The following is a 13,079-nucleotide window of genomic DNA, read 5'->3' on the forward strand; positions in this document are numbered from 1 at the left end:
AACAGTGAATAATGCGGCAATTGTTGAGGCAGTATTTGTGCCTGTATCTTTGCTGATGTGTAATGTGGAAGTACGTTAGGTAACGTTATGACAGTATATTTTGCTCATGGGGCTATGTACAATTACACGGTAATTTCCAAGCTAGCACTTTCTTTCCATCAGAGCAAAAACGTTCAAGTTCAAATTACAGCTGCAAAAAAATGAGTGTTATGAGCAATAACGAGATTAGGGTATTAAAAACCTAACTATAAACCACATAGGCAATAGCAAAACAAATTTACCCCACACGTATCATAGTAACAAATGCAATACGCTGAATAAACGTTGTTTGTAGCGATGCCTTGAGTCACATTTTCTTTTCTTTCTTTTAAAAACCGATACCAAAAATATTTCAGACAGACAATCATATCTTTAGATTTCTAGATGATAAGGCATATCTAATCACAGTTCTGGCATTGAATCGATTCAATCCACAATTTTTATTACTCCTTTCAGCTCATTGAAAAAAAGGGATTTTTTTGAATTTGTCCGATAAGTAAATAGAAAATGTGTGAAAATATTAAAGGTAAGGTATAGTTAGTTTTATTTCTATCGTAAATATAATTTTAAGAAGGTCATTCTCAATTGGCTGTATTATGATTCGTGGCTTAAACAAGCTTAATAAATTTGTTGTTTCTCGAGTAATAATATGTTTGCCTGTGCAAACTAAAAGAAATACGGTAATAATATTTACCCAAAGCCCTGCCATGTTTTTGGAAGGTTCTTAAATGTTCCATTATATGTACAAATTTGACCTTTTGAAATTAAATTTAGCACTAAAAGAAACTTTAAATAGCATTGCTTTCTGACTTCATTTTGAAATACAGAGATAGAAATCACACACACAAGAACGAAAATGATAAATTCAGATAAAAATTACTCTCCGCGTACATTTAGGAGAGCAATAACAAATTGAAGTTCCGCTTTAGGTCGACCACCTAAGCAGAACATCTACTTTGCACTCTAGAGCCCCTGGTCAGGAAAACTGAGTTGGGTACAGTAGGCCAAAGGCCCTCACGGGCTGCCGTGACACAGGGTTTATGACAATATTAAAAAAATTGCATCGGGGAAAGCTGGGACTGAGCTCTAAATTCCACAAACTCGTTCCACTTACTATGTGCAATCATCATATGAAACTTCGTAAAAGTATCACTATCAGATATTCACGATGCAATAACATACGGAGTATGTAGCAAGTAATGTAAAATTGTGAAGTTTGCAGCTTATCGCCATCTTTTTAAGATGCAGAATGATCCCAAAATATTTTTTGCTTGTCAATTATTATTTCATTAGAAACAGATAATCAAACACGAATGCACGCAATGAAAACGAAGAATCTTAGTTGTTGCGTCACATGGCTAGAGTAATTTATTTCTTTGCTGGTCTTAACCAGATGGGTTATTTTCAGTGGCAGACCTTTTATTCTGTCATAAGAATGTCCTTTTTGTTGATAAATATCGATGAAAAAAAAAGAGTATAAGGGTCAGTTTCAGAATGAGTAAATGTTTGCAATTATTTTTCATTTTAAAATGATAAATTCTCATAACCATGTTAAACTTATTTTTACCTGTATTATTTGTTGTTGTTAGTTGTTAAGATTTAACAGTGATTTTACATTATATACACATATATACACAGTAGCATAACTAGGGGTTGGCAGGAGTGACTCTCGACAGGGTTCGCAGCAGGCAGGGGGCGGCATTTCGACTGATTAAAAAAAAAATCTTTTAGAAGTTTTTTTTTTATCATAGAATTTGAAAAAGGCTTTAAAACTAAAAAAAAAAAAAAAAACTCGCAAGAAAAATAGGTAGAAGGTATATATATATATATATATATATATATATATATATATATATATATATATATATATATATATATATATATATATAATTTTGAGAAGGAACGTTGGGCATCATTGAAAACAATTCTAAAAAAAAATAAGAAAAAAAAATATAATGCTGCCTCCTATTCGTCAAATCAATTACTCAAAATGTTCGGGGAAAAAAATATTTTTTTGGAGGTCACTATGACCTCCGGTCACTTCCCATGTGGGCAACTCAGGGGGGGAGGAGCGCAATTTCTTGAGTTTAGCAAAGGGTGCTAGACCCCATAGGTACGCTCTGTAAATACACATATTTTAAGTGCAAGTGTGTCTGATTTTATTCTTTTAAGTATCTTTTAAATTAAGGAATTCAAAATATTCGAAGATGTTTTTAAGAAATACAGACAGCATTCCGTAATACTCGGAAACTTTTCTGAAAATTTCATGAACCGCAGCTGCACAACATATTTAAATTTTTTTGAAATGCACAGAAAGAGGATTCCGAAATACTCAGAAATGTTTCTGGAAATTACAGATAGAGGATTCCGAAGTATTCAGAAACATTTCTGGAAATTACAGAAAGAAAATTCCGAAACTCTCAAAAACGTTTTTTAAAATTTAATTATCCGCAGTTGCCCGATACATTCAGAAACGTTTCCGGATTTGTTTTACAACGAGCCGTCTAGTATGAAATTGTTTATCAGTAGATACATTTCAGAATAACTTTTTCTAAACAACAGTTTGGAGGTAAGTATTATCATCAAATGAGGGTTTTTTGAATATTTACCAGACAAATTCATACTTAAAAGCAAAAAATTTAGCTGGGGGTACAGTTCATCAAAATTGGTAAACACATAGGAGCCCATGATTGTAAAAGTCTTTGCGAATCGGCAATAGTAGTGTAAAAAAAATAATGACATTGATTAGATTAAAAATCTCTTTTGTATACATTTCGTATTAATGGATTAGAAGAGGAATGCTTTTCTCAAGGTTACAACAGGTTTTGTACAACAGTTTTGTAACAGAGTTACAGCAGACGCAGTAGTAATCATAAATTTCCAGTTTTTTTACCAATCTTCTTAAATTTTTCCTAATTACACAAATGAAGATTTTCCTATCGCCAAAATGGTTGTGTATTTCTATGTATATTTCCCTCCTTTAGTTACTTCTCATGTACCGTTACATACAATGCTGCTATAGGAAGGTAAAGCGCAGTATCTGCATAAATGAGTTTTTGAGATATTTGAAGAAACGCGTTTTGGATTCACCTTTAACGATACTGAAGTGTTGGAATTTGACCTTTATTTTCGAGCCTTGCTTTTAGCGGAATAAGTTAAAACAAATGCAAAAATGCAGAAAACTTTAAAAAAAAAATGAAACTTGAAGATTTTGCAGATACTGCGCTTTAAATTTAAACAGCAGTATATGTCTCTCATAGGTATCCTTATCAGTGTTCCAAAAGGGGACTGACAATTTGATATTATCACAATTTACCGCTATACAACCAAACTACAGAGTTTCACGTGATATACTGCAGAGTTATCCCAAAGTCCCGCAACCCGTTATAACATTTTATTTCTAAAATACTATAAATTATAAATACAAATTATTTTGCTTGTTGACAATACTATACTTTCAAGAATGCACTCCAAAAAAGATATATTAGGCAAAACTTTGCAAATGAACATTGAGAAGAAGTTTTAAAAAACTGAAATAAAAATGGAGAGAAACATATATGAAAAGTGTTCGTAACGTGATGCAGTAATGCGAATTTAATTGGCTGCCGAGGCAACGTGATTCATAACCGTTGGACATTTTTTGTTGAAATTTTCTGGTGGACAAACACCAAGTCAAAAAAATTTAAATAGATGAAACCTCATAAAAGGTTCTAAATAGGTACTGGCATTTTGATATTGTGGTCATGATTTTCGTGGTACAACTAAGGAAACAATGGCCGTCTTCTGAAACCAGACAAGAGAGTTTCATATGAGATTACTATTAAACAAAGAGGTTAAAATTTTAAAAACTGCGCTAATGAGCATTGGGGAGAAATTGTAGGAACTCAAACGAAATATAGCGAGCAACTTGCAGAAACTGTTCCCAACGTTTCTGCGTTCCTTCTCCTTTTCAAAAAGGAAAAAAAAAATTGTAACTACATTTCCCACTTTTGAAATACATATAATCACATGCATAATCATATTTTTTTTCATACAATCATATGTGTAACTTAATTCCTGAAAATTACTATTGCATATTTTGAATAATATCGATAATTACCACCTTGGTCAAAAATTATACATCTGCATTCTCGTAAAAGATTTTTTAAAAAAATGTACAAACCAATCAAATTAGTTTCAAAAGTCATTTGAATTTAATTTTTTAGTTTTAGTTCATTTTTTGTCTAGCAATGACATTATTTCCAAATATTCCATGTATTCTTCATTCAGAAGCTGAATTCTAAATGGAGTGGGGTGGTGTCCATTTTCATTCAATATGACTTATTTAGAGAATTCATTCTCAATTTTGATGAAGCTCAAGTTTTTCTCATATGTGTATTTTCAAATTTTATCTATTTAATAAGGATAAACTGCATCATATACAATTGTGTGGATCTAGAACTCCAATATAAAAGGCGAAGTAAAGGGTCAGTTTGCCGACTTATGTACACTCAGGAACATTGAAAATAGCGCCCCAAGTATTAAGCATTGAATTGAAGTGAAATTTAATGTACAGAATAATACAGATGAGAGATACACTTGATCTCAAAATCTAGAAAATTAAACAAATACAGGCTAAGAAATGAGATAAATACAGTGCTACTTTAATAGCGCGTTGTACCCCCTTTTGCAGCACATATGCAATCGTCGGACAGTATTGCAATACATATTGCAATACTGTCCGACATTGAGCTAACTAAGCGTCTGATGTTGTCCTGAGGCAGATGGACCCCCGAATTTTGAACAACCACTTCTAAATTTTGCACAGAGTAGCACGGTGACATTCAGCTGATCCAATACATGCTCTATAGGTGACAAGTCGGGCGAGCGAGCTGGCCATGGAAGAGTATCAAAAGGACGTAAGAAGTCTCGTGCAACTCTAGCTGTATGAGAACGAGCATTATCTTCCTGGAAAATTGCTCCTGAGAGGTCATTTAGGAACGGTCCTAGATGTGGTAGCAGAATGTCATTAATATAAAGCTGGCGTGTTAAGGTTCCACGTACCACAACTAGAGTGGACCGGCTATCATAGGCTATAGCCTCCCAGACCACTATGACCGCTGTACGGGCAGTGTGCCGTTCGACAAAAAGGGTGGAGTAGTACCTTTCTCCAATTCCGTGCGCGGATACCATCTGACCCCAAAATGAATCGGGATTCATCACTGAGCCCCACCTTTTGCCAATCAATTACATCCCGCATCGCTCTGGCTTCGCACCATTGCAGACGGAGTTGCCGTGATTTGGTGATAAATGGAGTACACGAAAAGGGCGCTTGAACTGCAGATTTACTTTCGCAAACGCTTAGAAATAGTTCGAAGAACAACTGCTTCCCCCTGCGTCTGCTTGCATGTTGAAACGAGTCACTGTGGGAAAAAATTATGCATGATAGAAATAGCAAGACATGTACATAACGGCAGACTGAAGAATTAACGTACTACTTTAAAACAATTTTAGATATGTTCGAAAGACTTAAAAACTCACCTATGATCAAATGCCTGTACTTCCGTGAGATTTTGAAGAGTAATCGCAGAAGTTTTTAGTTTTGATCCAATTTCGTACTTCATTCAATGTGGAAGTGCATCTGTGTAGTTACTTCGTCCGCCATTGATTGTGGTTGAATGATGTCAGAGCGCATGCGCCAAAGCGTCACCCTTGCATTCAGGAGATCCGTCTTCATATTTATTAGCGTCCTTCACCTTGATCACATTTCCTAGCCTCTGTTCCACTCTGAGGCACCGTGTTTTCAACCCAGAGAGCCGAATGGATTTTCAGAGGCACCCGTAGTTTTTACAGTGTATTCTACTGTTAGAGTGTTGATATAGGAATCAAGTATACTATTGGGAAGGGGGGGGGGAGTTTCTTGTGGATATTACGAGGAAAAATTTTGAGTTTATTTCGAGTAAATGAGTGCCATAAATTTACAAGGAATTGAAAGCAAAACTGTTTTGTAATTTTTTCAGAATGTAGAGTAACAGTCACACGAAATTGAATCACACGAAAACGAAAAGTTAATAAAAATTGCGATAGTAAAAACGAACTATTGAAATGCCATATGCGTGCTTATTGTTCTCATTTCACTGTTTTTGATGTTTACGCTGATTTTATTTTCCCACTAGCACCCTCTGCCAGCATCACCGTCGACCGGCCGCCTCACGATGCTGCTCCTTTTGCGAAAACCGTCTCCAGGTTGCGTCCATATCATACACTCACACGCATACATACACACACCTACAAACTCACACACCTACAAACTCACACACCTACACATACACACACTCCTACGACATACACACACTCCTACGACATACACACACTCCTACGACATACACACACTCATACCTGCACACAGACACGAACACACATGCCTACATACACACATACACACGAACGCCTACACGCACAGCAAGCACTGCATACACAACACGCACACACATGCATACATACACAGCCACACACGCTCCCAAACACATGCGCCTACACAAACACACACGCGCATACATACATACACACGCTCGTGATTGCGAAAAACATAATTTGAATTCAAGATGCCAAAAATTCAAATTAATATTTTTTTTTTTGGACATAACTTTTCAAGCTCTGAACTGACAATTCTGAATAGTAGCCACTTGGCTACTAGAGTCTGAAAAAAAATGATAGCACTTTTGCACTTCTGGATTAAATGAGTTTTGGATTAAACCACTTTTAAATGAGTACATCTATCTGTACATGCAGCACAAAAAGTCCTGACACATGTAGTTTTCAGAAAAACACCACCATAAATTAAACACCCACAAAAATATTTCGTAAGAGTCATTTTTTTAAAGCTGGACACTTTTGATAGTTGGTGTCTTCAATTTTTGTAAAAAATTCAGGATGTGTGTTACTATGATTTTTTTTAAATGCCCAAGCTTAGACGTCAATAACTTTGATCGCAATGGGTCAACAACTTTGGGGCACAGCTCTAGTTATAGTCCGAGTGGTGTATTTTAAGGTCCAGGTTAAAAACCCATGGCAACTAATCAGCGTTTTTAATTACGCGGTCTGAAAGTTGATAATTTGAAATAAAAAGAATCAGTTTTAGGTCAATTACTCTAAAACGCCAGAGTCAATAACTTTGAGCAAGAGATTTAATTATCTTATCCGATCCGCGATTTTGGAGCACTATATTTTAGATATATCCTCAGGTTTCAGATCTCGGAAGCTGAATATTAACATCAGGTTAGTCTCAAAGACATCTCTACACCTCTATAAAATTTCATTACATTCGGAGATGATCGAGCGGGGATAGTTTGAAAAATCGGGTTAGTTGACGTGGAATCGCTCTGATATAATCATTATGTACATTTCACCTGCATCTTTTGTTATTGTCTAACAAATCTGTGTTTTTTTCTTTACTATTTTTTTTTTTGGACGATATATTTATATGTTTACCTTTGAGCCTTATTTAATAAATTTCTTTTTTTATAAAGGTTTAATGCTACTAAGTAGTGTATATGCAAATTTTACTGTAATTATGAACTCAATCTCTTACCAAATTGCAATCCTCTTCCTAAAATATAGCATTGATTTATGATCATTATAAAGTCAAAAATAACAAAATATGCATGTGAATTGTCACAATGTTATATCAGGGTCATTCCACGTCAACTGACTTAAATTTCTCAAACTGTGCCTGCTTTATCATCCCGAATGGGATGTAATTTTATAGAGGTGTAGAAATGTCTTTGAAACTAACCTATGCAAATTTTCATCTTCCGAGATCCGAATCCTGAGTATCTAGGATCTTCAAAATATAGTGCTCCAAAACGGCGGATCAGCTTTGTGAGAAGAATTGCCATATTGTGGTCAAAGTTACAGAAAATTTTATAACACTGGAAGCATGAAATTTTGGGAGCTTTAAGTACATTTTGCTGTTGATTCGTTCTAGTATTTATGTGAGTTTGAGTTCATAAGATTTTGAGTAGCACGCATACACTGTTAAAACCAGAGGTTCCAGACGAGTGAAAATATTCCCTCTAAGGTGAAAGCATAGTACCTGAAGGTGCAACGCAAGCCAGAAAATGGAGCAGAGGAGCCAACACAGCATGCAATCGCAGAAAGACTCATTGCGCATGCGTTTTCTGCCTTAGACATACATTCAACCACATCAATATGGCGGAAAATGATGATTGCGTTTGTGTGTGTTTCACATTGAATGAAGTACACTATTGGATTAAAACACCTTTTCTAGGATTAATTATCCGAAATTACAAGTAAGTACAGCTTTTGATCACTTTGTAGCTTTTAGGGCTTTCAAACACAGTTAAGTGTTTAAAAGTGCATTTATTGCTTTTCAGTAACCGTTAGTCTTCTAGTTCCCGTTTACCGTTACTATCGTGAAATTTCCATCATTCAAAACGCTACTAAAAATATCTGTCATTATTTTCTTGAATACTCGATAAGCAGCTTTTATTAGTCACCAAAAGAACATTAATAAAAATGTTTCTTGCGCTTCGTAGATTATAACAGAAAGCTAGCGAAAAAAAAAAAAAAATCTCTCTCAGTCTAGCTCTTTTTTTCTTTTTTTTTTTTTTTTTTTTTTGCTTTTTCATTCAAGTGTTAGAATCATTTCCTGTTAGCGGTCCTCGATAGCGTTAGAACTTTCTTTTGGTTTTTTATTTAACTGTTGCAAAACTTAATGTGCATTTTATTTTGTTACTCTTGATTAACGTTTATGAAACGATTTTGTTTTTCCGTAATTGTAATATCCCTGAATATTTTTGGCTCATCATGTAAATAATCCATAAGTACAGACTATGAGAGCAGACTATGCTTCATTTTCGGAATACGTAAAGTTTTAGTAAATGTATAATTTCTCACATGTTTTAAATAATTACTCGTTTTTAAATTATAACGTATTTGTGACAGATCTTTGATACCAAGTGAAGGGGTAGATATTTATTGTTTTATTAATTCTTAACATTACTTTTTGTAAAAAAAACATCAGAACTCTGAATTTTTTCACATGTTTTTTAACGATCCCAGAGTTATTATTTATATTATTTATTTTATGATTTTTTAAGAAAACGATAAAGTTTTCACCGGTCCGCAAAGTGTTTCATTTGCTTTTACCGCGCCCGTGGGTCAAAAGAGGTTGAGAAACACTGAGTTAGAGCACGATCAGATGAATTAACGCTATGAGCATTTCTTAACTATGTTGAAAACTCTGAAATATGATCAAATGCTGTAATTACATGTTTTAATCATTTCCAATACCGAGTTCAATGTGAAAAATGTCCAAAACGTAGAATATCATAAATCAAAACAAAACTAAAAAAAAAATAAATACACAACTGTATTCAAAAACACACACAATACGGGGGAGGGGGGAGGAGGATCTATAGTAAGGGTGCCATTTATCTCTCCAAAGGATCCTTTTTTTCACTCCGGCTGTCTAGTTTTTAAAAGGTGCCTGTTTTTCACCCTATTTAGAAGTGCGATTTCGGCTCCGTATTGGGTGCCGCTGGTGAACAAGCGTTTCTCCCCTGAAAGGTGCCGAATGCATCCTGTAGTTTTAACAGTGTATAAACTCGTGAAAAAACGCTCTTTTATACTGAAATCATCATTTTTGAGACCATTTAATAAAGTAAAATGATTAGATCTCATGGTTTTCTGACATGATTCTAAAACTACACCACGTAGAGCAAAATTACAGCTCTTGCTCAAAGTTATTGACTCTGGCGTTTAGAGTCATTGACCTAAAACTGTGATTCTTTTTGTTTCAAATTATCAACTTTGAGGCCGTGTAATTAAAAACGTTTAGTAGTTGCCATGGGTTTCTAACCTGGACCTTAAAGTATACCCCTCGGACTATAACTACAGCTGTGTCCCAAAGTTGTAGACCCGTCGCGATCAAAATTATTGACCTCTAAACTTGGGCATTTTAAAAAAAATCTTCGACTTTGAGACCGTTTAACTACTAAAACCAAGAGACACGGAAGCTACTTTATATTTTTCTGAATACTATACTGTGGTGAGTAGTTAATCATATACTTATTTCCGAGGGTTACTCACGGCTTTAGCAGATATCCTGGCCCAAACAAGGCAAAAAAGTTTAAAAAAAAAATAGCAGTTTCAATTGACCTTTGCCCTCAAAGTCATGAATGAGCCACCAAAATATTTATGCTATTTAGTATCAAGTAGTATCCACATTTAAAAGAATTGGCTTGGTTCACTCATTGCTTTTGAAGCAAAGCAAGCACATATTTAGCTCTTTTTTCTCACGATCTTAAACTTTGACCTCCACTCGGGGTCAAACAAGTCAAATTAGAGAGGAAAGAAGCTTTACGTTTTCTTATCACAATACTAGTAAAGTATCCTGAAAGTTTCAGGAAAATTGAAGGTGTCATATATCAGGCCCCCATTCACTTTAGCCAGCTTTAAAAAAATGACTCTTAATACAAAAGAAAATTCAATGCTTTTCACTCCCGTGCTTATACTAAAGTATCTAGCTTCAAGGACTTCGTTCCAAGAAATAGTTCTTCGACTACACACTTCGTTCCTACAATATCCGACTTCTTTTCATTTCTTACTCTTTCCAGATTAAATTAGTTGCAGGCATGCTTAATAAACTGTTACAAAGTGTTTATTAGATATGTATGCTGCAGTGATTGTTTCCCTAACTCCAGCATTTTCCTCAATTCCCATAAATCTGTATATCTCCAAAAATCTGTCTCAGAATCACACTGAAATGCAAATGCCTTGTTATGAGTGTTCCCATCTTGAGCAATTCTCTTGGACCCTAGTGGCGTTGATACCAGATCCCTAACTTTAACATCTGCTACCTGCTGAGTGTAGTCGAACAAATAAAGAACAAATCTGAAATTCGTCAGGCTATTTCCTCTGCCGGGAAATTGGTTGCTATTTTTGGCGACTAGGATCTACTTTTTTGGAAGCCATTTTCAATATAATGCTTACCTGTTGGCGACTGGTGACGATAATTTAGACCTTCACATGCTTTTCAGCACTTGTCTCTACAGTGTGAATGAATAAATAAATTATTTTGACGATTTGTTTTTTGACGGAAAATTCGCACGATTTATGCAAACAATAATGACAATTACCATCATTTATTTTGTCACCAATTCATCGATTTTCATCAGGTATTTTTTTTTTTTTTTATTTTAAAAACTGTGTTTCATTTTTTTCTAGGCGAAACGAAGACAGATGAGCAGCCTAAAGAATATCCCTTGATGTACGTTCGAGGGTTTGCATTTCCAGGACTGTTCCAGCCTGATGACATTGAGAAGGTTTTAGATTTTAAACCCCGAGATACAGACATATTCGTTGTCACTTATCCAAAATGTGGAACAACTTGGAGTCAATTTATTGTGTGGGAGATTTTAAATAAAGGAGCCATACCACCAAGTCCAAATGCAATGATGTTTAAACATTTTCCCTTCTTAGAAGTGACTGGTGTTGATGACTTAGAAAACCATCCTCCTCCAAGACCTTTGAAAACACATTTACCTTACAATCTTCAGCCATACAATTCTTCAGCAAAATATATTTATATCACCAGAAATCCGTATGATTGCTGCGTATCTTATTTCTATCACCTCCAAATGGATAACTGGAATCCCAAACTTAGTTTCAGTGAACATGTTGAAGCTTTTACCTCAGGAAAGATACCATTTGGCGACTTCTTTGATCACGTGTTATCGTGGTACAAACATAGAAATGAGCCAAATATTTTATTTCTTACTTATGAGGGTATGAAGAGAAATAAAAAAGAAACGATTCTAAAAATTGCCAAATTTCTGGGTGAAAATTATTACAAAGATCTGCAAGATGAAAAAGTAATGGAAAATTGCCTAAAATATTCGGATTTTCAATACATGAAAGAATTAGGCATGTTTTTCCCTGATCTTCCTGAAAAGGATAGATCACTCGAACTGGATAGAGAAAAAATGAAAGCTATGTTGAAAGGGTTAGCTCTTCCAGACAAAAGGATAGGTAATACGGAAAATTTTAAGGAGCAGAACTTTTTTAGAAAAGGTGAAATCGGAGATTGGAAAAATCACTTTTCACGCGAAGACATCAAAAAGTTTAATGAATATGTGATTAGGAAATTAAAAAATACTGATATGGAAAATTATTGGCTTCTTGCAGATGAAGAAACGTCATTTTAAACTTAAACTATTAAAATTATTTGCTGTAATTTTATTTTAATTCAAGAACCATGGACCTTATATAAACACTAAATAAACTATTGCACTCTTAATTATGATTATAACGAATTAACATTACCTGTTTCAAAACTCTAAAAAACAATTGAATAGAAAAAGACCAACTATAACAACAAGGTCGAACTTATATTTATATTGTTGTAATCTAAAATGAGCAACGTGTATTTGGATCTATATTCTTTAGTGCAGTCAATAAATTTTGAAATAAATTTTACATTTAAATGTTAATTAATTAAATTAGCTCAGCATTACACAAACTCTCATAGTACCACTTTTCTAACCGCTTGCTTTTTACTTTAAAAACATCTTCGTAACTAATTTGAACAGCGTTACAAAATGTCAAATTATTTTATTCGATGTATATGTTTCACAGGCATGATGACTTGAGTCATTTCCCTATTTTAAAAACACGTTATTTACTTGATTTTCGTCATTTGGTTTTGAAATCTATCCTAAAGCTGTTAACATGATAAGTATAAAGCCAGGTCCGGATCTATAAATTTCGGGCCCTAGAGCCAGCCTCCATGGGCCAGCTGCATATTTGCAACGTTAATAAATCTTCGTGCTAGTTTATTTTTTTTTTTTTTTTAATTTCTAGGCCCCTTTTAGGAGGGGCTTCCTTCCCCCGCACTGCGGGGTCTGTGGACACGTAAATGCGGGCCTGTATAAAGTGTGACAAATGAAAACTCACCGAGTCACGACACGACTACTGTAAACAAATATTTTTCCGCTAAGCATCTGTTACATATAATACCGGTTCAGCGGTTAACAACA

The 13,079-nt window shown here is 34.6% G+C and overlaps 1 protein-coding gene across 1 annotated transcript; it reads left to right on the plus strand.

Moving 5' to 3' along the window:
• Positions 1-501: 501 nt before the first annotated feature.
• On the plus strand, positions 502-12,488 carry LOC129218694 (amine sulfotransferase-like). The gene is made up of 2 exons (XM_054853016.1): positions 502-565; positions 11,269-12,488. The coding sequence occupies exons 1-2, from the start codon at positions 547-549 to the stop codon at positions 12,246-12,248; spliced, it is 999 nt and encodes a 332-aa protein (XP_054708991.1). The 5' UTR covers positions 502-546; the 3' UTR covers positions 12,249-12,488.
• Positions 12,489-13,079: the final 591 nt, after the last annotated feature.

The sequence above is a fragment of the Uloborus diversus genome, chromosome 3 (genome assembly GCF_026930045.1).
Source record: "Uloborus diversus isolate 005 chromosome 3, Udiv.v.3.1, whole genome shotgun sequence".
Lineage (NCBI taxonomy): Eukaryota > Metazoa > Arthropoda > Arachnida > Araneae > Uloboridae > Uloborus > Uloborus diversus.